Below are 24,991 nucleotides of genomic sequence, written 5' to 3' on the forward strand. Positions count from 1 at the left end.
ACTTAGATTTTAAAAATTGTTTTCAAAAAGAGTGTAAAGAACTTCTAATTCACTTCTTTAAAATAAATATTTAGCAACGGCACAGCATTTTAACAGAATGAAATCTGGACCAATGCCTTAGGTATTGTTTAGAATTTTTAAAAGTCAAATCCTTGCCCACAAAATATAGCCGTAAGATCCAAAAATGTATAATCAAGGTTAAACGAACAGAGGAAAAATATTGTAGCCTAATATTACAGCATATTAGCTACAACTTCTCTAAACTTAATGCTGTTTTATATTGTGAATTGGCTAGTTTTTATGTTACACAACAGTGGATTCTTTCACAAGTATGTAAGGGCTAATAACACCAAAAAGGAATAAAATCAGTTTGCAATGTTTGATATTTGATCCTGATTGTATTGGGTTTCATTATTAATTTTTGTAAACAATGGAGTTAACCATTTTCATGACAATCATATTACTTACTACTTTGTCCATTGCTTTTGGTCATTAGCCCAGATGAGAGTGAATAAATTCACAGAATAGTAATTTTAACAAAACTCATCAGCAATAAAGAGAGAGCATTACAAAGCTAAATTATCACCAAAGCAACTAATTTTCTGTTTTAAAGGTAAATTTACTTCAATTTTTACGCAAGCAATAAAATTTATTTTTCGTATAATGAGCCCTGCCAGACAATACGTGGAATAATGCGCTTAGCTTGCCTTTTGTCTCGGCCGCATCGTAGCTCATACGCTGCCGATGTTTATTTGTTTCCAAATGACCCCGCCGATATACGATAGGGTACGTCCCAGTTTCACCGAACACGGACGCAACGTATCATCATTAGATCTGTAATAGCATTATGGACAACCTCCGCCATTTCGTAGAATTTCTGCTGGTGTCTCATAACGACGCAGGTTCTGCAATTGACACTCGAACCAACTGGGCATTATATATCTGCGGTTACGATTACATTGAAGTCAAACAATTATCAAATAGTCAGCATTATCAACATAAAAAATTGCGTATCTAAAAGGAACTGGTGGGATTATCATGAATATTATGCCCATTTTCATTTGCTTGCTCTGTTTAATAGATAACGAATGTACTCTTAAAGTGCCGGTGTTCTTATAATCAAAGCCTGAGGTAGATACACCTTCAAAGAGATATTCTTTTACTACGTTTCAAGGTAATAAAAATAAATCCATTCATAAACTCCGGTAAGCAATCCTAAGATTGGCTTGGGGTAGCTCCGCACCCAATTCTCCCATTAGCTCATCTTTTAACAGCTAAATAATTATTCTGCTTTTCTGCGCCTGAGCTATTAACCTTCCATCCGGCGCATTATTGGAGTAGATGAGTTCAGGCGCAATGTGCCTGACAGGCACAGATGTGAAAAAAACAACACTAACTCTTAGCACGGATCAGTGGTACACCTTTAAAGTTTAAAGCACAATAATTATGGTAAAATAATGCGTAAATGATGTCTTATTTGCTATGTATATATCCCTTTACGCACCGCCATACGGTCCCGGACCGATCAAGCAAAATGCGATTAAACGTGCTCTTCAGGCTATTAAGTATTATTATATGTAATATTTTTAGAGCGTGAATTCTATAAGATCAGTATCTTTTATTTCGCTAACTTATTTAGCTAATAATGCTTTAATTTTGCTTTAGCATGCAATTATTTTGTTTAACTATGCTGAATAATCCACCAATGATATACATTTACATCTACATAATACCCTGCGAGCCACCTCTAGGGTGTTAGGCGGGGGGTGATCTTTCACCAGTATGCAGCATGCAATTGGACTCCCACATGCACACCGCACGGTCCAAAAAACGTCGTGTATACTAACAAATTATGCTACCATATGTTGTTAGAAATAAAAATAAAATTAAGAAACATGCATTAAGTTTTACATAGGTTAGTAGGCTACACTACAAGTCTTGCAATCTATTTATGAGTTATATCGCTGCAGTAATCTCTTGCTGATCATGGAAAAAAAGACATTCTGAATCTGTCTGTTCTACAATCTCTCTCTCTTATTTTATTTATATGATCTGATCTTCCGTAGCATGTATTATCTGTCGGCATAAATGCAAAAAGCAAAAGGCTGCATAGATCATGCCATAACAAACAACTACTATAAGCGCCGAGGGTTTAAGCCACCTAGTGGCGCGGAGAGATGAAATAACACTCGCGCTGTACCTATCAGAATAATTTCTCCTGAGAGAAAGTTAATCTTACCCCAGGCCTAACTTTGTTGATCTTTCCTTCCAACTAATGTTTAATTATTTCTAAATATCTAGTGATGTGGTCGATTAAATTGTCCCGTCTTCTACCCGAGGTTTTTAAAAGACCTCTAATACTCTTCTTGAGACTTCTCAAACTTGTGCTTATTTTCGGCTGATAAATTACCATTATAGTACTCGAATTTACCAGAGTTTTCTTGAAACCCTCCCCATCATGGGCCTAGCTTGCTATTTTTTTCTCTAGGGATGTTCACTCCTGATGTCTTTTTTATTTCACCGACGAATTCTTCGATGCAAACATTAAAAAATACAAATAATAAATCACAACCATGTCTAACTCTTTCCTGATGTTTTCTTAGTCACAATTGGGCGCTGATGCTATCACCACTACCACGTGACTATGTAAACTGAGTATTATTCTCCGGCCATTGTAAAGTGCTCCCATTTCTTTTAGGATTCCAAGATTTATTCCTATCCACGTTTTCATACAATCACTTTAAGTACACAAACGCATAAACATGGGCCTGAATGGGCACTGAGAATGGAGAACGAATATATTTCAAAACCATTTGCCACTGAACAAAATTGTATCAGGGAATTATTGACGAACGACATTGGGTGAAAGTTATACATTTAGGACTAACTTTGATTGAGAATAAACTATTGGTGAATATAACTGAATATGAGCAATGCATTGAGATATAGCATCGACCAGTGGCGCAGCGAGGGGGGGTTTTGGGGGATAAACCCCCCCCCCAGAGCCCAGAGAAATTTTTAAGTTTAATCCATTTTACTGATTGGATCGGTATTATTACTAAAATAGTGTAATTATTAATAAAATATCGCCCAGAAAGCCGTAAAACCCACCATTTTGAACCATCTTTATTAAATTTCTCCAATTTCTTAATCTCGCACCTACCGCTTATCCTGGAGAGTATTTCATACCCCCACACACCCCGGTATTGGTTACACCTAAACCCCCCCTAGCCTTGATTCCTAGCTGCGCCCCTGGAATCGACTGCCAGCAATGTAGGAACGAATAACATGTTAGATTCAGCAATTAACCACCAACTCTTTTCTCTTTGATATTATTCATAGAATAGTGTAAGGATTAATAAAATATCTCCCAGAAAGCCGTAAAACCCACCATGTTGAACCATCTGTATTGAATTTCCCCAATTTCTTAATCTCGCACCTACCGCTTATCCTGGAGGGTATTCCATACCCCCACACACCCTGATATTAAGTGCACCTAGACCCCCCCTACCCTTGATTCCTAGCTGCGCCCCTGGCATCGACTGCCAGCGATGCAACGATGAATAACATGTGAGATTCAGCAATTAACCACCAACTCTTTTCTCTCGTCCTCAGCTCTTCCGAACGCCACTGACCACAGTCCGATGGCTCCAGCTCAGCTGGTGGCGACCAAGGGCCAGACGTCCGTCGAGACCGCACCGCCACCGTCAACCTTCGGCACCTCGACAGCCTCCGCACCCACTGCCGTCACCGCAACCACCACCACCAGCACCACCACCGCCGCCCCTAAGGAGACCCCAACGCCCCCCGGCACCACTCAAGGGGTGGACACGCCCCCTCCATCCCTTCCTCCCCCCACACTCCTCCCCCCCTGGTCTCCACCGCACATCAACCTTCCCAGCCACCACCACGGCGGATCGTCCCGCTTCGGGCCGTACTTCGAGGAGGGCGCGGACGGGAGCAACGTGACCGCTCGACTCGGATCGACCGTCAGGCTGGACTGCAAGATCGGCATGCTCCAGGACAAGACGGTGAGTGGAATGAAACCATGAGTACAGTAGACTCAACCCGCGTCCCTACGACTCTTACACTTCATGAATTATGAAATGCAGGAGAACCTTAAGAGGACGTATTATTATTATAGTATTCTACCGATTAAGGTAGGTTTCCATGGAGTATTCAAGAAGTGATCTGGGAGCCTCCCTTCCCTTCCAGAACTGCCTTCTTTAATTCACTGTAAGGCCTACTCCCTTTCAATCTATCTAAAAATCCTATTCTTTTCCGTCCCCTACCTCTTCTCCCTAACATTCTGCCCTCTAACACCATTTTCAACATCCCCTCCCCCTAAGCATGAACTCCATCCATACCTTCTGTCTCATCCGTATCTCATCTAAAAGCTGCCTCTCCTCACCCACCATGTCCAGCACTTCGTCGTTCCTTTTCCTCTCCGTTCACTTCACCCTCTCCATTCTTCTCCATACCCATATCTCGAATGCCTCCAATCTTCTCTCGTCTTCTTTCCTTAGTGTCCACGTTTCCGCACCGTACAGAGTTACACTCCAAATCAAACTCTTCACTAACCTTTTCTTTAAACTCTTACATAACGATCCTATCAGAAGCTCCTTCCTGTTCATGAACGCCTCCTTTGCTAGTGCAATTCGCTTCCTGATGTCCTTGCCACTCTGTACGTTTTCCTCAAATGTGCTGCCCAAATAGTTAAATTGCTCTACATGCTAAAGTTTTTCCCCACCAACTTTTATCTTGAGTCTCACATTCCTCGCTCGCGATACTTTACAAAACCGCATTACCTTGGTCTTTTTGTGATTAATCCTCATCCCATACTCCTCGCACCGCTCGTCTAACGCATCCACTAGAACCCTCGCTGACTGGCTAATCAGCGCCTGATCATCCGCGAACCTTACCGATTTCAACATCATTCCTCCCACTTTCACTCCAGCTTCCAACTCGTCCCACGCTTCTCTTACCATCTCCTCAGCGTATACGTTAAAAAGCTGCGGCAATAGAGAACAGCCTTGCCTCACACCTCGGCCAATGCTTGCCCACCCAGATTCTCCGTCCGCTACCCCCACTTGCGCAGTCTGGGCCATATACAGATTACGAATCAACCTTAGACGTACGACGCTCCAAATCCATTGGAAAACCGTCGAAGTAATGAGAAGCCTGACTTTAGGAAGCCTATTTTCATAGAATATTCTTATATTATCATTTATACCTATTTCCTCCAATTTCAGGTGGAAATTAAATTAAAAACATTATTCTTCCATGGCTTCCCATAAAAATACTTGTGTTTACGCCTGGCACACCCACTTTCGTTGCGCAACCGAGAGAATCGTACTATTGAAGGTCGTTCAATTGAGGTTCCACTGTGCCCCGCAAGCCACCTCAGAAGGCGTGTTGGCGGGTGGTGTACGTGTTATGTATGGAAAGTTGCCAATCTAATCGTAATTGCTAAAGTCGTCAATAAACAGTATATGCAATTACATGGAACATATCAATGAATATGGCTGATACTAGCACACCAGCTGATAGCAAAAAAGAAGAAAATAACAAGATAAAGGAAGAAAGGTAGTCTAATCTAAAAGTTATTCCCTTTATTGCTGGGAGAAAAAATCAATTTTTACATCCATCCCCTCGGAAAAATATCTATCTTACTTAATCGTTTCTGCGGACCTAGAAATATAGTATGGCTCTTAGATGATGTTACCCTTGACACTCTGAAAGGCTAGCCACGGACACGATTCACGTGTAGCAGCAAGGTGTGGAATCCACATCTTCCAAAATGCTAAACGATGGGTTCCAATTAGGATTGGATCGGCAGATACGATCTTAGCTGATTTAGCACGTACTTTTTATAATTTAAAAATTCAACGTTTTTGTTTTCACTCGCAAAACGTGTCACTTATTACGTAATTCTATCGCCAATTACGCAAAACACATTCTTTTAACTTAGCAGCATCAGCGTTCGCTGATGATCTTTAAAGTGATACCTCATCTTGAAATAATGTATATTAATGCTTGTGCGCTTCTCTGATTGGCTTTCCACTTAGTCTGTGCTTCTGACTTGTACGATGATGCGACTCATACGAATATTTTCATATAATGGCACATTCGTATCATCAGTATATTATCGACTTATTTCTCTCATATGTATGTAAAGGTGCTAATCGTTATTGATAAAGGCGTCAATAAACAGTATAAGCATATAATGGAAGCATATCAATAAATACGACTTAAGGAGATCCTGTTAAACAAAGACGTGAAGAAGGAATTATTGCACATAAAGGTGATAACAAAAATGCATATTATCAGAGGAGATGTTCAGGAAGTACTCAAGAATCAAAGCTAAAGATATATTATTTTCAGGGACTTATTGCTAAGGCTAAAGAATTGTTGTCCCGAGAATTCCAACTCGGCAAGCATGTACTGTTCCATTACCATAATATATATAAGGGGATCCCCACATAAGAAACGAAACGGTATTTGGCAAGTGTGCCTATTGAACCCTTCCTAGCAGGGGATATTTTCCGAGTAATCTCCTCGTTTCAGGCTTTGACAATTCATCAGACCTTCTGTTCATATTCTTCTCCAATACCTGATTATGAAGGTGCCCGTTTACTGAATTGTTCATCCATTAGGTCGATGCTTCATCGATGGTATACCGCACGATGTGGTGGAATTTCTCAACAATAGTTAAATGCAAAATTGCCAAATTTTTCATAGGATTAATTCGAACGCGATGCGTTTAGTTGTTACATTAAGTGCATCCTGTGCAGCCTGCATTTTGTTCCTTAGTAGCTGGACATATTTAAGGAATAACTTAGTTTCACATGATACACTTGATAATTTAGGTGTGACACCGAAACACGTCGTGTGCGAATAAATTCTGTGGAAATATAGCAATTTTTCATTGAACAAAGTCCATGCTCCTTACCCATTATAGATGCATCCCATATATACTTAATCGAAGCCTGCTGATAATTGCATTTTGCAAGCTGAAAACTTCAATTCTCATGGCCATCGCTAAATTTTAAAAGAAAACGCTATTCGTCAGCACGTACGAGTCATACAATTGGCCGTTTGTACCCGATCACCTCTCCGAAGGCGATGGTACCTCTCCGAAGGCGATGGTACTGCCTCTACCAACTATTGGATTCGTGAATGGTAAAGCCTAATGCCACTCAGACATGCATGCGTGAGGATGGGGTCAGCACTCACTATAAGCATGCACTATACCTCTGCGAAAAAAATAATAATAATATCCAACTCAAGGTGATGGGAGGCCTGAGAGAGGGGCGAAGCGATGGCGTCCAGATGTTAAGAGAGGCCATTCCAAGGAGGAAGGTAGGCGGGTCGTTAGCGCTGAGTGCTTTCCGAGGCCACGAAAAGGGCCTATTAGGCAAGGCAATATTGCTCCTCCGAGGAAGAAGAAGACTCCTGCTGTGGCTGAGGAAATTATCGATCCCATACCACGCAGACCAAGAGAATGCGTTACCGCGGAAATAAGGCTTGCAGCATTTTTCTTTTTTTTTTCGCGAGTTCCAAATGCCAAAGTTTTTAGCGTAACAGCATAACAGAGGAGAGAATGTTCCACTCTAGAAACGAGATTCAAAGAAAAGGAGGCTGAATAACATTTCACAGAATGCCAGGGGTAATAGCATGATTGGAAGAAAAACTAGAGCAGCCTAGATTCGGCTCCATCTCCTAATCATGAGGATGGCTGAGAAAAATTATATCTTCTAGCGGCAGTGTTCAGTAGAATGCTTGGCACCACACGCGAAGCCATGGTCCAAGCAGATGCCTTCACTATGTACAGACGATTTTGTACTCATAGGGTCTCCCGAATGAATGTAGTCGCTTAGTTCTCATTAAGTTCCCTCAATTTAAAGAATGGAATAATAGCAAATACAGGTGTGTGAAAAGACTAGCTGATAGGAAAATTGAGTGGAGAGCTGCGTCAAACCAATTTAGGATTGTTATCCAGTAATAATGTGGGCGAAGACGCGTGGTATGAATCAGGGAGGATACTAGGGTCAGTAGGTTCAGTAGGGATAGAAAAAAGAAACATTGAGAGAAGGGTTACGTGTTAGAGGAAATTTAAGGAAGAGGTTAGGCATTAATAGGCGGACGTTTAAATGGTGTTAAATTGCACGAAATGATAGTCCTTTACCTACATGGCAATGGATAGTTGAGGAAACGAGGAATGCAAAGATTTTTAATTACCTTACATTTGCTAAGAAAATGACAAGGGGAACCATTTGGTATCCCTACAATTCCCATTAATATACTAAGATTAAGATTACATATACTAAGATTTGCGACTAAATGCGCGGTTACGCAGGAGAAGAAAACAAAGAGAAAACCTGATCTTAACGAAAGGTTGTGGGAGAGGATCGGTCAAAATGGCCCACGGCCGTCCTTCTAGAAATAACATTGATATGAAAACTTCCCATGAGCAATTATGAAAATTTTTAACGATAGCAAAATATGATTAAATGCTCACAAAGTTGTCAAATTTCAGAGGAATAAGACATAAAATGAGGATCTGAGCTATTAAAACTTTGAAGCGGAAGTTATACACTACCTTTAATTACGATCATGGGTCATTTTACCCATTAAGTTTTCCATCTTCATGTTCATTTTTTTCTTCTGTCATCAAAAGGTCCAATTCTTTCACATATTCGATGCCTCAACGGCAGGAGCGCTCACCGAATCATATCCGCTCGTCTAAGAGCCCAGCCATACACATGTGCGCAGCTGGCAATAGCCGGGGCACAAACTCTCACCTCCTAAGCTTTGAGAATTGGAGGTAAGTGGCTATGCTCCGGCTACTGCCAGCTGAGCGCATTCGTATTGTTGGGTTCCTAGATGAGAGGATTTGATTCGTTGAGCGACTGTTGAGCGCTTGTGCAGTGTAGGTAGGTCGTATTGCCGCAATGTAGGGTGAGTTAGACAATGAAGAAGAGGATATGCAATTGCTATTATTCATATTCCTGTGACAAATGCAAAATTTAGTTGAAACCAATAAATGTGGGAATTACTAGAGCAATCTATTCGAGGGTTTAATTTTTCATGGAATCAACTTACTGCTCAGCATTTCATTCCTCGCCATGGGATGGTCGCCATATTAGGCCAAAGTGTTTTAGCTTTTAAGCCTATTCAAAAACTTAGTGAACAGAAATACGATGATAGTTTCAAATTTAATAAAATAAAACTTAACCTAATAATCAATACTAGAAGGAGTGCTCATAATCATCGGAATATTTAACAATTAGCTCAACCAGTAACCTCATCATAGGCATGTAATCACTTTTAGCCTTTCCCGACTGGTGGCACAAAGTTACTCCGGGGCAGACAAAGTCACCCTAGTTCACAGTACCTTGATAGATAATTATTACTGCATGTGCCACGGAGATCTCCCGTGTAGCGTAGCATTCGACCGGTAGAATAGATTGTGATGAGCTCCTATCGACTTAGCATTTATAGAGACATTCTCCCTCGTACAGCGTTTTATCTGCACGATAGCTTGCATATTCATAGTGAAATATCGCGACGACCTCAATACGGAGCGGAGGATATCGTAATGGCGGCTCCAGTTTTGCGATCGCGGCCCTCTGGATGAGTGCTTTCCACTGCCACGCTTCGCTAATGCGGCCAAAAGTGCAAACAGAGACGATACGAACTCTGCAGTGTCCGATCCAATGACTCCATTGATTTCTCGTTACACATTGGCCGATACGATGGGCCTCGCTGCTACCAGAGTCACGAGAGCAGTTAAGAAAAGGCGTCGCTGAGACGTGTTTGAAAAAAAAGAAGAACATCAACGTGCGCTCCCCGGGCACCATTTGCGTGATTCATTCATTCAGCCCCACCACTTATTCCGAGACGTGACGTCGAACTTCCCGTGAACTCGCGTAGTTTCGTATGCTCCATGTTTCTCCTGCTATCAGGAGGAATGTGCAAATTCTGGGGAAATACACGGTGTCGGTGCATGAACACCCATCAGGCATGTTTGCGAAGTTGGAACAACAACGTTGCCTGATTGAATTTGGGGTGACGAGAAGGTATGGTGGTTTGTGCATTCGCTGTCGAGTGTTATGGGAGCAAGCATCATTTGCGCCATTGAGCAAAAACAAAGTGCACTCATGCATACCTCGAGCTGATTAAATAGGTGTCCTCAACTCGCGATTCGTGGAATTTCGCTGAAAGGGAATTTCGATTTGGTTATGAAATTCTATGACTTCCTTTATTTGTATTATGTGTAATAGATTGTGTAAGATATAGTATATGGTCTATTAAAACAGTAAAATTTTACAATTCAAAAACACTTGAGACATAAAATAATCTAATACATAATTTTAAGTAATTGTATTTTTAGTGTAGTATAGAAGAGAATAGAAAATGACTAGAGAGAGGGAAAAGGGAACTCCAAGATGGGAGTGAAAAAGTCCAAAGGGATTTTAAATATCTGTACGCAAACCTACTTATTCAGGTACAATATTTAATAATATTATTCTTTCACATCGTACCCTTCCAAACGACAGAATTCACAGTAATCTAATGAGTTTTACATTAAAACAATAAATTAATAAGCCCTGACGAAGTTAAAAATTTTCACTGAAAATTTGCAATTTCCTTATGTACAATTATCATTTCCTGGCCCACACCGCATAGAGGACAAAGCATAGATAAAATGACATGTGGAGTAAACATTTTTATCTTAGGAAGCACTGTGTGAGACATAAGGTAGTGGAAAAAATCGACAACATAGATGAGGTTGAAATGTGTTAATATTTTTTTAATTATAGCAATGTTTGGAAATTACGCTTTTTCGCATTAGGGGTGGCATATAGCTCCGTTTGAATGCTTGAAAATACTGCCACAGTCACAGCAATTTATCAAAATGTTCCATCTTATTGCAGAGCGTTCCTCGTCAGTATAGTATTACGTTCACAAGTTCAAGGAAGCTATACCTTGTTTTATTTATATTTCTGCAGCAGCGTGGAATCAAGAAATAAGATCCATATGTGACTGAACTAAAGTATGATGATTATGCTATTTCCTGTCGTCCTAGAGAAATAGGTGAGAGGATTAAGATCAGATGACTTCGAAGACCACAGTTGACACGCCATTTTTTAAGTATCACGGCGTTCCGCAACTTCGAGGTGTTGGAAAGTAATGCGTCTTCAAATCCTTCGAACTAGCACTGACCTTGAGACCACATTAACGAGTCATCGGATTAAAACACATCATATTCCATCATTGTTACCATATTAAACAAATTAATAACAAATTTTACCGAAATACTCTCCGTTTTCGTTATTTTTTGCAGCACCCTGTATAACTTCCATACACGTTTCACTTTAAATAATTAGTATTTCATGAAAATTCGTATACTATCTCCCCCTTTAATCAATTCACCATGATTTTATTCTTCTTCCTCATTCGCCATTTCGAACCAATATTCCTTCCAATACTTCCTTCTTCAAAGAATTTTTACTCAAAATATTCCTTAGCCAATTTTGATTCCTATTTATGATTTCCCACGTATTTCTTCATTCTTCCTCGGCTATGGTTAGTTAAAACTTTTTATATGTAAGTCCCGTAACCCGCTTGATATTAAATACTCATTTTCATAATCACATTTCATATGCCTTGATTCTTTTCATATCCTTGTTGAATCTCATCCATGTCTCATCACCTTGGAGTGTTATACTCATAAGGAAAAAATCATAACACAAAAGGTGCGAGTCGCATTAAAATATTTTCTTCGATGAGCAAGACGCCCTAGACGCACGGCGTACACGAGTAAGAACGGTTATAATGGCACAGTTTTCAACTAGTAGATCGGCACTTTTAGCAAAAATTTCATCATTTTTAATAGGGTGTGGTTTCACATAGGCATGAAATTCACATATATCGTGACGCTCCATCAGAATTATATATATACATTCTTCTCAGACGAAAGTAATGAAAATGAAATGCTTTACTTCCTTTAAATTTGAGCTCACATGACTAATATTTTGAAGAAAATTTACAATCGTTTATTACCTCATTTAATAATTATACAACTTGTCAATTTCTATGCTAAACACTACACAGCAGCAAGAACTTCTTTTAAATATGGAACCGTTGTTTATGCGATTACTCTATTAGGTAAGAGGACTGAACTGACCAAAGAATTTGCCGTAGCATCCATACTTTCAAAATTATTTAACAAAATAAAGTGACTGTGCATCGAATCTCTAGAAAAAGAGAAATATGAAACATTAACAGAAAGGTTTTGGCATTTTTTTTCTCGATTTTTACAGAAGCTCTCTATTATTCTTTGTTAAACATTATGGTTAGAGTTGTATGAAACTTTCGCGGAGAACATTCAGTTAAATTTAAAAAAAAGTTCACTTAATAAAAACGTTTATATCATTTAACAAGGTTTAGTATGCTATGAAGTTCAAAATATGGCTAAATAGAAGTCAAGTTGGGAGGTAGAAAGATCAGTTTCTCCAAAAATATTCTCGCTCCGAATGTAATCTTCCTTAATGAGCTATCTACTGTGGGGAGAGGTTGCAAAGTGCATACTTACGTTACAGAAGAGCCCTCCAAGGAAAGCTTAAACGCTCACCAAGCTTCAAATGGACCTTTAGAGCTCCCTTCCAGCGGTATCGCAAACAGTGTTCCCTTTTGCTGGTTGCCTATTCCTACTCTTCATGAGGATTTTGTGGTGTAACCTTTCCACTAGTTGGGTGCTCAGAAATTTTAATGAACGAATGCTTCTTGCTAAATGTACCTTTGGAGTTGATATTGATCGCGCTCGCAAGCAGTGTTTTATAGAAAAAAACACATCTGTAGAACGGCTGCCGAAAATGTTGCATGCCATAACATTCAATTCGCCTCACTATTTTTTCCAGCTCAAGTTGCGGGTTTGGGCGCCCTTCGTAGCTCTAATGGCTATCTCGGAGTCCATTTAGAATACATTATCACTCACTCTTCACGTCTTAGCCGTGTTTTTCGTAACTGAACCATAGGCAACATGCATGCAATTCAATATTACTCGGGCTCGCAGAAAAAGGCTAGGCTTCGCTTCTGCAGTAGCGTCATCCACTAAACAACAACCGAATATAGCTTTTTTTATCGGTACTAAGTTACCTGGTTTCATTAAAAGCCGCTATCTTTTGTTTTGGACGCAAAATCACTCGTATGATGGCTAAGTACGATGGAGCAGAAAACATTCGCGCAAGATATACCCGTATGTACTATGATCACGCTCTTGGGGGAAGAGTTTGGATGAAACGGCCGAGAAAAGTCTTATCTTTACAGCCTTCATTTCGGAGAAGCTAAATGGATGATAGCAAACTTGATCGGTTTTTTGGTGCACATCCCATTATTGACATATATTTTGGATCTTATTTTTATAATTTTCTCGAAATGACGTCAATCTCATAAACTCCCAGTCCCAAAGGCATTACACAGTATAACATTACATGTGAACATGATATTTTTTGGGCGCGTGTATTATTTTACGAAGAATTTTCATTAGTATTTAAATATATCCAGTTCAGAGATACTGATATACTCGATCGGTGATCAGGTAAATTAAACTTTACTCTTACTCAGGTATGTTTGCCGATTAAATAGTAATTAGAGCAAGCTGCATTAACGTATCGATTCCTCAGAGTACTGATTCCTCTAGTAATTACACGGGACTAATTATATGTACATAGGCTATACCACAGTAAAAGTGTCTAAACCTCTGTAATTCGAGAGAATGTTGTTGTTAATTAGAACCTATCGTATATTTATCTCATGTCTTAATTTTACAAATGCATGGTAAGTATATAAAATATATTCGGTACAAGATGAATGGGTAGAATTTGAAAAAAATATTTACCTGTAATTTTCCATATTTAAACCTTGTTTATTTTTGCTTTTCGTTTTTTCCGGCTATGATATTGAAGAATTCTAAACTTTTCGCCAATGCACATACATAAGTTTTTAATTTATACAGACTAAAAAAATGCAATTCATCCAGGAGCTTAAAATAAGATTTTGATAGTAATTAAAATTGGTAGTGTAGGTCAGTGAAATGAAATGCAAAATGTTTACCGAAGTTTAAACATTATATCATACAATCATTAGGGATATGAATAATTGCATATTGAAGATAAATAATTATTGATATTTGAAGATTGTAATACCACATTTCATCAGCCTTAAGATATAAAATCCACAATCCGTACGGCCCGCATGGATTTGTTACGGAAGCCGCGAGCTGCCTAAAATTTCCGGTACGTGGTTACACATCGCCGCACCGTTTTGGGCAAATATGGAGAAGCCCACTCTGATAGGGAGACTTGGTCAATAGCATCCCCGTATGGAATAAACAACGGTTGATTAGAACGGTTCCGCCCAACTTCTAATTGCTATCGATGAAGTTGCATCCACCGATGTAAACTGCATGAATGAATGTGTTTCATCATCAACTCAGGGGCTATAGAATCCCAGTAAGGATGATCGTAGACAAAACAAAGTCGGTATTTATTGCCATGATGCAGCGGTACTGCAACAGCAGAAGTGTATGCATTGCGTAGCAAATGAAAGTTTCTCTCATATTTCCCGTTTTTCTAGATGCATGGCTCTGTATTCCAGGGTGCTGTTCAGTCTTAAACATACACATTTTTGGGTATGTAAATATTACTAATGGGGAAAAACTAGCTAAAAGCGTAGTTTTTAGTAAATTTAGGTGCTGTGTGTAAAATCTTGAGATGATAGAAACATATCTACACCAGAAAGCTGCCCCAATTAAACGAGGTTCGATAGATCGACCGTATGAATTTTCAATAACACTTCACGTCACTTGTTAATACATTAGGAAAATATAGCACAAAAAATTTTATGTTTATCATTTACATGGAATACAATAATGACGAACACTCCCTGATTACCTGCTGTAAAGGACAACTAATTTTATTTTATTTATATGACATAAATTTTAGCACCATAAAATACACCAAATAAAGAACTGCGGTGACCTGCAGCTGAAACAAACAGTTCTGTTAATTAGTTACCAAATGTGAGCCCTAAATCTGTCAATAACCAATTAATATCAAGTAAACATTTTTTCTTGAAATGCAAAGGTATTGGAAGAAAGCTTCCATTATGGGATTAAGAGTTTTGGGTATATTAAAATACAAATTAAATAAATATAACTATATTTTATGATATCTTTGGGTGCGTCCAGAGATTCATCGCATTGAATGGATTTTTGCCGGTCACTGTATGCGACAAAGCTAATTTTTTTCTGATCGGTCGCCAAAATCTCCTGAGCTTGTTCAAGATCATCCCGGTTTTCCTGTTCAGTGGACACTTCAGGAAGTTAATTTTTTTCAAATTCAGGAATCGACGTGATATGGGGTATGGATTGATAAAATGATAAAATGTATGACACAAGAGTCTGTAAAAATACCGATAATATTGGCGGAGAATTTCCGTAAGCAAAATAAGCTACACTTCCTTTGAATCTAACATTTTGCTGCTAATGAGAGGCTGCGTTTTTTCAAACAGCAGCTGGCTAGAAATTCCCATGCCAAGAACCAGCAATAAATCAATGAAATAAATAAATCGTAAGAATAAAATCTTAATATAAGGGCTTATTAATGCGTCATGAAATGCTAGATTTTCGAGGGGATGAAGACAAATAGGTGGGAAGATAGCCGGTTAACGATTGTATGTAGACTAGGGTTCCATTACTTGTGGTTTAAAGATTGAATATTCAGATGGAAGAATCCACCGGTCCTTAAAAGCTCCTTATAAAATAGCACGGAATAAAACAAAAATATTGCATTTTTGGCTAAAATGCGAATCTTATCGCAAAAAAATTAAGTACCCATTCAAATGTATCCCAAAACATTAAAGAATTTGACTACAAAAAAAAGATTAACATTACTTTTTTCAGATAGTACTTAGTGAATTAAAAATTGCTTGTAATTTTCAGCAAATTTTTTGATATTCCCTTTCACAACCCTTTTCTGTACGTTATGAATTTTGTTTAGGTCATTCACAACTTTCCCCGAATATAATATAAAAGATGTTGAAATAAAATAACTGGATTATTTATGGGTGATTTCAAGAAGGTATCTTTCAGTTTACAAATATGCCAGAATTACACCAGACAAAGGATGAAAAACTATACTCATCATCATCATCATTAGTCAACAACCCTAAGATTGGTTTGACGCAGCTCTCCATTTCTCTCTCCTATCCGCTAATCTCTTCATAGCTACATATTTATTCTCTTTTACATCCTTTATAACCTGTCCGATATAACTCATTCGGGGCCGTCCCTTGCCTTTTTTCCCTTCCACTTGTCCTTCAACGATTGTCTTCATCAGACTATCGTGCCTCAAAATGTGACCAACTAAGTTGTCCCTTCTTCTGCTTATTGTTTTTAGGAGGCTTCTCTTTTCTCCTACTCTCCTTAGCACTTCATGGTTACTCACACGGTCAATCCATTTTATCTTCATCATTCTTCGGTAGCACCACATTTCGAATGCTTCCACTCTTGACTTCTCTGCTGCTGTCAACGTCCAAGCCTCGCTTCCATAGAGAAACATACTCCATATGTAGCATCTGATGAATTGTTTCCTTACTTCTATGCTGGTATTTTCAGCTGTAAGAAGATTCTTCTTTTTGTAGAAAGCCCTCTTCGCCTGCGCTATTCTACTGTGTATTTCTTTCTTGCTCCGTCCATCGCTGGTAATTCGGCTTCCCAGGTAAGAGAACTCGTTCACCTCTTCAAGGTTATGCTTTCCTAGGTTGATGCTGGTTTTAGCCTCCTCTCTTTTGCTGCAAACTAATATCTTAGTCTTCTTTTTGTTGATTTTCAGCTGATATCTGGCCATTGTCCTTTCCATTTTGTCAACGTATTCTTCAAATCCTTCTCTGTCTCGGCTATGACTGCTATGTCGTCAGCAAATCTCAGCATACTAATTTTTTCTCCGTGGATATTGACACCCGAAGCTTTCTGCTTGATTTCGTTGATGGCTTTCTCAATGCAAGCATTAAAAATTAAGGGGGAAAGCGCACAACCTTGTCTCACCCCTTTTCTTATTCTCGCTTCTGCACCGTTTGGTCCACATTTGATCACAGCTACTTGGTTTTTATACAAACTATGAATAATTCTACGATCATTGTAGAGTACGCCGATTTCTTTCAAAATTCTGAGCATTGAATTCCATTCCACGTTATCAAAGGCTTTCTCTAAATCGACAAATGCTATGAAAGTTGGTTTGTTTTTCTCCATTCTCTTCTCTATGATCATCCTAAGAGCCAAAATTGCTTCCCTTGTGCCCCTGCTTTTCCTAAATCCGAATTGGTCCTCATCCAGGAATTCTTCTGCTCTTCGTTTAATTCTCCTGTAAATGATTCTTGTCAGAATCTTCGACGCATGTGTCGTCAGGCTTATGGTCCTAAATTCTTCGCACTTCTCAGCTCTCTTCTTTTTGGGTATGGGAATGATGATGCTCTTCTCGAAGTCACTAGGTAAATCTCCTGTTGAGTACATATCGCAGATAGTTTTATACAGTTGAGTTAAGACCTTTTCTCCTGCATTTTTTATTAACTCTGCTGGAATGTCATCTATTCCTGGGGCCTCATTCTTTCGCAGGTCTCTTACTGCAGCGTCAAATTCCGATCTTAAGATGCTTGCTCCAATGTCATCCTTTTCAACTTCACTTTCCTCTTCGAGAACTTTTGAGCTAAGTTTGCTCCCGTTGTATAATTTCTCCAGGTATTCCTTCCATCTCTCGGCTTTGTCTTCGTTTTCAATTAGAATGTTTCCATTCCTGTCCCTTATGCTATTACAAAAAAAAACCATACTATAAAACAGAAAATTTATAATTTTACACATATACATGCTGTGAAATTTCGCTTGGATTAAATACCTTGAATAAGAAGAAAGGGCATGGAAGTCAAACATATGAATCGCGTCATTTGCACCGTTTGTCAAAGTGGTCCATTTAACGAGAGTTATCAAGGGAGGAAATAACTAAGCCGTAAATATGGGTTAGTGAAGCGTGAAAATCTCTCTGAAGCCCGCGTTACTTCTTTTGTAATGTGACTGGCAGTTAATCCTTAAATGAATTGACTCGGATATTCCGGGGATTATGAGGGAGAGAATTAAAAAAAGAAAAATAATAATTATTACGAAGGCCGAAGAAGAATATGAAATCCCCGATATCAATTTCGTCCGGTTCACGCTCCCTACGAGCAATCCCAACCGGTGCCATTACTGCTCATGGGGAAGAGAGAGAGAGAGAGAAAAAGAGGGAAAATAATAACACTAGCGCTCGAAAATCCCTTCGGAAAATAAGCTGAGAATCTTTCACCCGTTCGTAGGGACACGCAATGGATGCCCCTTTATGGCGTAAAGGCATTAAGAGATTATGATGAGGGAGAGAGAGATCTATACGCAGCCCCATTGCCACCAAATCTCCCCCTACCTCACACACATATAAGCAGTTGGGATCGCTTTGAATAATGGGCGCTCACTCCGCCTACATTTCTTATCCGCGATCACGCAGGCATTCATTCAACGAAATCGAATAAATATATTTTGTGGAAAAGCGTTCAGCTAAAATTTCGATAGCAAGCAATTTTCATGGAAGGATAAGCCAACCGCAACCATCGTATTCGTAATAATAGATATGAATGAACTTTTCTCGGGTTTCGGCGTGGGTAAGAAAATGTAAGGCACCCGACGCTCTGGGTTCCACCTCGTTACCCATTCCACAAAACTAGTACAGTGCTATAAAAAGACTATAGATAAAGGCTACAAAGCTCGAGAAAAATGTATTCAATACATTAGCCGAAAAATTTTTAATCTTAGATACGTTGATAGCTAAACGAACTTAAATATATTAATGGAAACTGTTACATTCATTGGAAAATTTAGTAAATTAAATGTTGGCACAAATCTTCGTCATACTCGTCTCCAGTCCAAAGTGATGTTTTTATAGCATTCATACATAAAATCGCTCGTCAGTAAAAGCACAAAATCAGTATTCTGATAATTCAGCCCACTCATCGTTCTAGAATACGTAGAAATTGTTTTCCGGCGTGAAGTCTTTTCGGAATTTCCACCGGTTTAAACTATTTTATACCTTCAACATTGTCATTTCTCTTTGGGTCCTTTACCAAATCCCAACACACTAACAATAAGTCAGCCATTTTTTTATTTGACTACCCAAGTAATAACTCGAAATAATTTTTATGGCAAAACAACGTTTGCCGGGTCAGAGAGTATTATTATATTACCTTATCGACTAATTTGAATTATTTATGTGTTTTTCTTGATATTATTGTCATTTTTTATTATCTATGTGAGAATTACCTTCTCCCAAACGTAAGTTTATCTCTATGCGTTCTTTGGTACATCAAACAAGCTCTTTCATTATAAATATTATAACTAACATATAAACTAAACAATATTGTAAGCCACCAAAGCCTCCATCCACTTTTTGTCAGATAGCCGTTCACAATTAATAATTGAGATATTTATCCGATAGATTATTGACAAAATATCATTCGATATTTAAAAAATTCCCTGAACACTAATATCGAGTGGCAGTTAAATTTCCGATAGAATTTTATTTCAAGCGCACAGTGGTGAATAAGAATTACGCCATGAGTGATTGCTGAGGGAACACGTCACGTATTAAATGATGTCTTCAGGACTCATCATCGCTGGCTTCAGGCGGGGAATAAAACTTTTGACTAAATTAAGTAACAATTATCTCAAATTATAATGTTTTACACATTACTGCGTGAGCTTCTGTACCCTTCTATTTCATTTCAGAATATATATTTAAAATCCCATCCCAACACAGAAATGTGCGCAATGCCTTAGGCTCACTTGGAGCGAACTTTTTAAAAATAAAAGACTGACGTGAAAAAGCACATTTGATGGAAAGGGAAACTGCTGAGGAACGTTAAAGCGGATCGAAAACGTCATCGTTCTCTCTGTTATTCAAAATTCGTCCAGTCCACACTTCAACGAATTAGAACCATCCCATTCATGCCAATTATGACAGCAGACGTAAAACATTGTGAAACGAATATGGCTAAACAAAACAACGACAAAAATTGCGATGAACCACTACAATAGTTTCATTTACTTGATTCTGATGAATTAATACTATTCCTATGTCCACGCTCCAACAACCTATTTATTCAGGCACCTGAAATGTATGCGGGTTACCTATTCAAAAACATTGTGGTCAATGTGCACTCGATGAAAAATCATAAATTTCATGAAATAAGCTATATACTTCGTTTTCATGATGGATAACTGTGACTCAAATCATCGTTAGTAATCGAAAAATATTATGAAACGTAAAAATGGAGTGTTAGAGATTGGATACAATATATATCAAGCGTTCAGGCTTCACTTGGCGAAACTACATATCTATGGTGCAAAATAAGCCACTAAAAATATTCCGCAAGAATTTTTTTTTCTTCGACCCTTGGTTTCGACTAGTTATAGGCATTGCTAGTTGAAAGCCAGTGTCGGAGCAATAATTTAATTCGGAACATTACTAAGGAATTTATTTTGCACTATAGATGGGTACAAAAGTTTTAAAAATTGCTGACGCAATTGTTAATTTAAAAAGTTAACAAATTCGGTTTTTATCGTTGCGCAGCGGACATTATTGAAACCGGATTGAAATGCGCCCCTAGTGTCCACAAAAAATCAAACTTCAACGGGACGGATTGTGTCTTCCTCTATGTAGTCCATATTTTTCAAACTGCTTCCTCGGTAGTTGCATAGCGACCAGCATCACAATGTTTTGCGAGGAGACCGCGAGCGCTAATATCGACTTTCACTCGAGTAATCGTTCGAGTTCATGCTTTCACTTCACTTCGATTTTCCCCTCGTTCTGTATCAGCTGGGATAGCACCAATGCCTGGATTTCCTGTGCACTTCATTAAATTTGCACCTCAGGGGACACTCCCCTTCATGCTCCCTTTTGAGAATAGTTAGTGGGCTCCTTTTCACGCGTTGACGTTTTGGTTCAAAACTACGCGCGAACCCAATGGACAATGGTTGCAGCACCATCGCCCGCGGATCGACAGAGCTGCTTAAAGTACTGAAAAAAGTAACTATGCTCAGTTACATTTACATCGTAAAAACATACAGTAATCAATTACGAGTACAAATTACTGATTTTGAAAAGTAATCAGTAAAATTACACTGACAAATACGAATACTTCTTGTCAGATTTTCCACTCTTGAGACCACCTACAAGAACTTCAGGCACAAATAACACAACGGTCGAATAGCTCCGTAAAAATGTGGAATAACTGAGTCATAGAAAGTTGGAATTTCACTTGCTATGCACACAATTATAGCATTAAAATTTCGCAAACTGCAAGTGGCGTCATATTATGTACTGTCTTAGGTAGGCTACAGCATAAGGGTTGATGAACCTGAAAAAGCAAATTATGGTACTCAGGAATTTGACGTTATTAGTAGGCCTTGGTAAATCATTAAATTACAAGGTAATAATTACATTTCGTGAAAAGTAATCGTTACAATTAATCCGATTCCTTTTACTCAAATATTTACCAACACTACTGATTGAGTTCAAAATTTCATACGTATTACGCGTTGATGATTGATATTTCTCATTAAAATTTAGTAATTATGTCCATAGTTGAAGTCAAATTTTTCAGGATAAATATCGTAGAGAAGCATGGGTTACCGAGGCTCGGCGCAGTATCCCCGGCGACAAAATTCCATGAGGACATAAGGCCCGGCGACAAAATCTCCTGAGGTCCCGGGCGTTTTGTCGTCGCGGGGATTTTGTCCCGGGCGTTTTGTTGCGGGTCTATTGTCGCCGGTTTTGGGAGTGATTTTGGGAGCGATGACAAGAGATAATAAAAATTAAATTATGATAATATTTTGATGGAAATCTTATGAAACCATACACTACCTTATGTAACATATTTTATGTGAACAACTCTTGGACCCATGCAAATATTCTAATGCAGAAAACCAAGCAGACACAAACCAGTTTTACGGTGACGCATAGAGCGAGAGAAAGCGTGGATATAGTACGTAATGTTGCCGCTTGGACAGGCGCCCTCATCGCCACTCGCTGGAGCAACGCAGGATGAATAATTGAAGGCAAACCAACGAAAGGGGGCAGAGGCCCTGCAGGGCCTTATTCGCTTGCCTTTGGGTTTTCCTTCATTGTCCTCACACAGCTTTCCTTTCATTCATTCACTGGATGTTTCGCGTTGGATTATTAACGGTCCTGATCGTCACCACACGGATTTTAAGATAGTTTCAAAGCAAATTAATAGAAAAATTTTGTTAAGACTTCACAGCTTTATTTGGTACAAACTCGACCGGTTTTAACACTCCATGCTATTTTCAAGAGGAAATACCACGAGTACGACAAGAGTAAATCCAGAATTGCCTCTGGATAGTGGCATGGAAGTGTTGAAACCGGTCCATGTTTTACCAAATGAATCTGAGTGGAATTGACAAAGTTTTCAATTTATTTAAGTTCTAAGCAACTGTGTACAGTGATTAAATTTTTTTTCATAGTAAAAGCCTCATTTTCTCTTTAAAAAGTCATCCATAATATTAATAGAATGAAGTATAGTTGGAATCAGAAGTTATTATGATTCATTATTTAAGGACCAATTTGTCAAAGATAAATTTCCAAGCATAATGTGCGGTCGCGTCATTGTGAATATTATTTCCCCAAACTTGTCAAAGCTTAATATGACCACTCAAACGAAATATGAACGAGTGCGCGTTTTGAATAGTTAATAAGTAGGTACTTCACAAAAATATACATATCATTTAAATGTTACATCAGTAACATTATGATACTGCGTACGAATTTCAATGGATTTTAGAACATGATATTCATTAGTCAATGCTCCGCGTAATATATGAGTGCGAGCAATACATACTTGAAATTTTGGAGACAACCAGAGGATGACCAGCCAAAAGTTTATCTGCTCGTTATGCATGGGTGAGCGTGATTCTTGGGAACTTAGGATAGTTAAATTTTTCAAAATTTCATTTATATTTATAACTAGGCAATTCTGACTACATCTTCCATATATGACAACTAGATTAATTAACCATTCATCACGAGTTTTATCTCACTAACCTTTCATAAAATTTCAAGTTAAGACAACAGCCGTATCAATTAATGGTTAGCACTAACAAGACACTTTTGAATTGAAGTTTATTCTATCTTTATTCGACTACAAACCCTTGAAGCCTCGACCAAGCATTTGGCCGATTTTACGTGGCTACGTAATATAATGTCCTATCCGATGTTTTCTGTAATATATCACTTGTATAAGTAAGTGATCATAAAATATATATTAAAATGAACACAGTTTATCGGACAAATCTTCCTCAGCCAAGAAGTAAGCAGAGGTTATAATAAATAATAGCCCTCAGTAAAGATTCCCCCCTCAAAATTTATAGAAAAATTGAAAAGATGGCCTCTTTTTAGGTGGTTCTACAATGGAAGTTTTATTTCACGAGCTTCAAACGTAATTGATGAGTATCCAAATTTCACTCCTCTACGCGTTACTATATCAGATGCAATATCGCTGTGAGGTATTGTGCACCACCATGGCGTCACGATAAGTAACAAATGAACCGCACTCCTTCTAAACAGCGACCTTTATCCGTCTCTGATACTTTGTCCCTCTTTAGGTACGAGCCAAGTTTTCCATTTAAATACAGCACTAAGAATGCTTAATGGATATTATTTTGCTTTTTCCGCATTTCATGCATGCATAATATTATTTTTTAAGTTTCCAAGTAGGCTTCCGCGGATTATGACGATAGGCAGCGATTCTTCCTGGTTTCCTACCACGTTTATCCATTTTGCTGGACAATATTTTCCAGTTGGTTTCCTCAGGTCCACTGAAGTGCCGATGCATAATTATTCCCTCTTTATAAAAATAGGCGCCAAACACGCATTATATAAAAAATTATGCATCGAAACTTCAGTGGACTTGAGAAAACCAACTGGAACGTTGGCGAAATATTGTCCAGAAAAAAGGATAAACGCGGAAGGAAACCCGAAAGAGTCGCTGCCTATTATTTGTTAATATTTGAAGGAATTTATTAATGTCATCGTTTAATATAAAATGTATCATGAGATTTTTTGGGGAAGGAAGGTTCAATTTTCTCTGTAGCGATCCATTGCCTTCGGTTTTCGTTACAGCTTAAGGCTCGATTCTAGCATATTCGAAACGACTAAGTCACAGGAATTAAAATGAATTCAAAGGCGGCCGAAATTTACCCTTACGTTAGTAAATGGGTCACTCCAGGAGTAGGATTCGAGTTTAATAAAACGGTAGCTGCTCACCCCGTTAAAATAGCTAGTATGTGTACCTACAAGACGAAAAGGAAAAATTTAGAGCAGCAGGCGAGGAAATCCCAGGATGAAATCGGGACGGGCGAACGGCAGGCAGTCTGGGATTAGGACGCCGAGGAGAAGGTAACGGCGTGTATAAAGACCGTTCGAAACGAGGGAAGACATGGCATTTCCGTTTGAATCCCGGACTTTAAAAGCCACCCCACTTCTTCCATTTGTTCCAGTTTCCGATGCCCCGATTGTCTAACACACTGCAACATCCCATCAAGTCTCCTTCCGCTCGGAGGAGGGCATTATTTTGGTTTCTCTCGCACGCGCTACAAGCCTCCGAATTCTTTTCGCCACTACCTTATTCAATAGGGATGAACTTCTTTGCCGAAATATCTTTCGGACGAAACTACAATTCCCGACACCAAGACGCAACATACCGATTGTTTCTGAGGGAACACAGACCCACTGTGTAACTGAGAAATTCCTCGATTTTCTCCCCGTGGGCATTGTCTTTGCCTTGCGAGGTACTGCATTACAATACTTCCCCGTATCGAAAAGCCTTTAGT

The 24,991-nt window shown here is 38.8% G+C and overlaps 1 protein-coding gene across 1 annotated transcript in view; it reads left to right on the forward strand.

Annotated features, from left to right (window-relative positions):
* LOC124165804 overlaps window positions 1-24,991 on the forward strand; it is a 514,500-nt gene that overhangs the window by 344,863 nt on the left and 144,646 nt on the right. Inside the window, exon 4 of the mRNA XM_046543329.1 lies at window positions 3,616-4,031. Coding sequence (XP_046399285.1) covers window positions 3,616-4,031 — 416 coding nt within the window. The remainder of the gene's footprint in view (window positions 1-3,615; window positions 4,032-24,991) is intronic.

This window comes from Ischnura elegans, chromosome 9, assembly GCF_921293095.1.
Source record: "Ischnura elegans chromosome 9, ioIscEleg1.1, whole genome shotgun sequence".
NCBI classification, from domain to species: domain Eukaryota; kingdom Metazoa; phylum Arthropoda; class Insecta; order Odonata; family Coenagrionidae; genus Ischnura; species Ischnura elegans.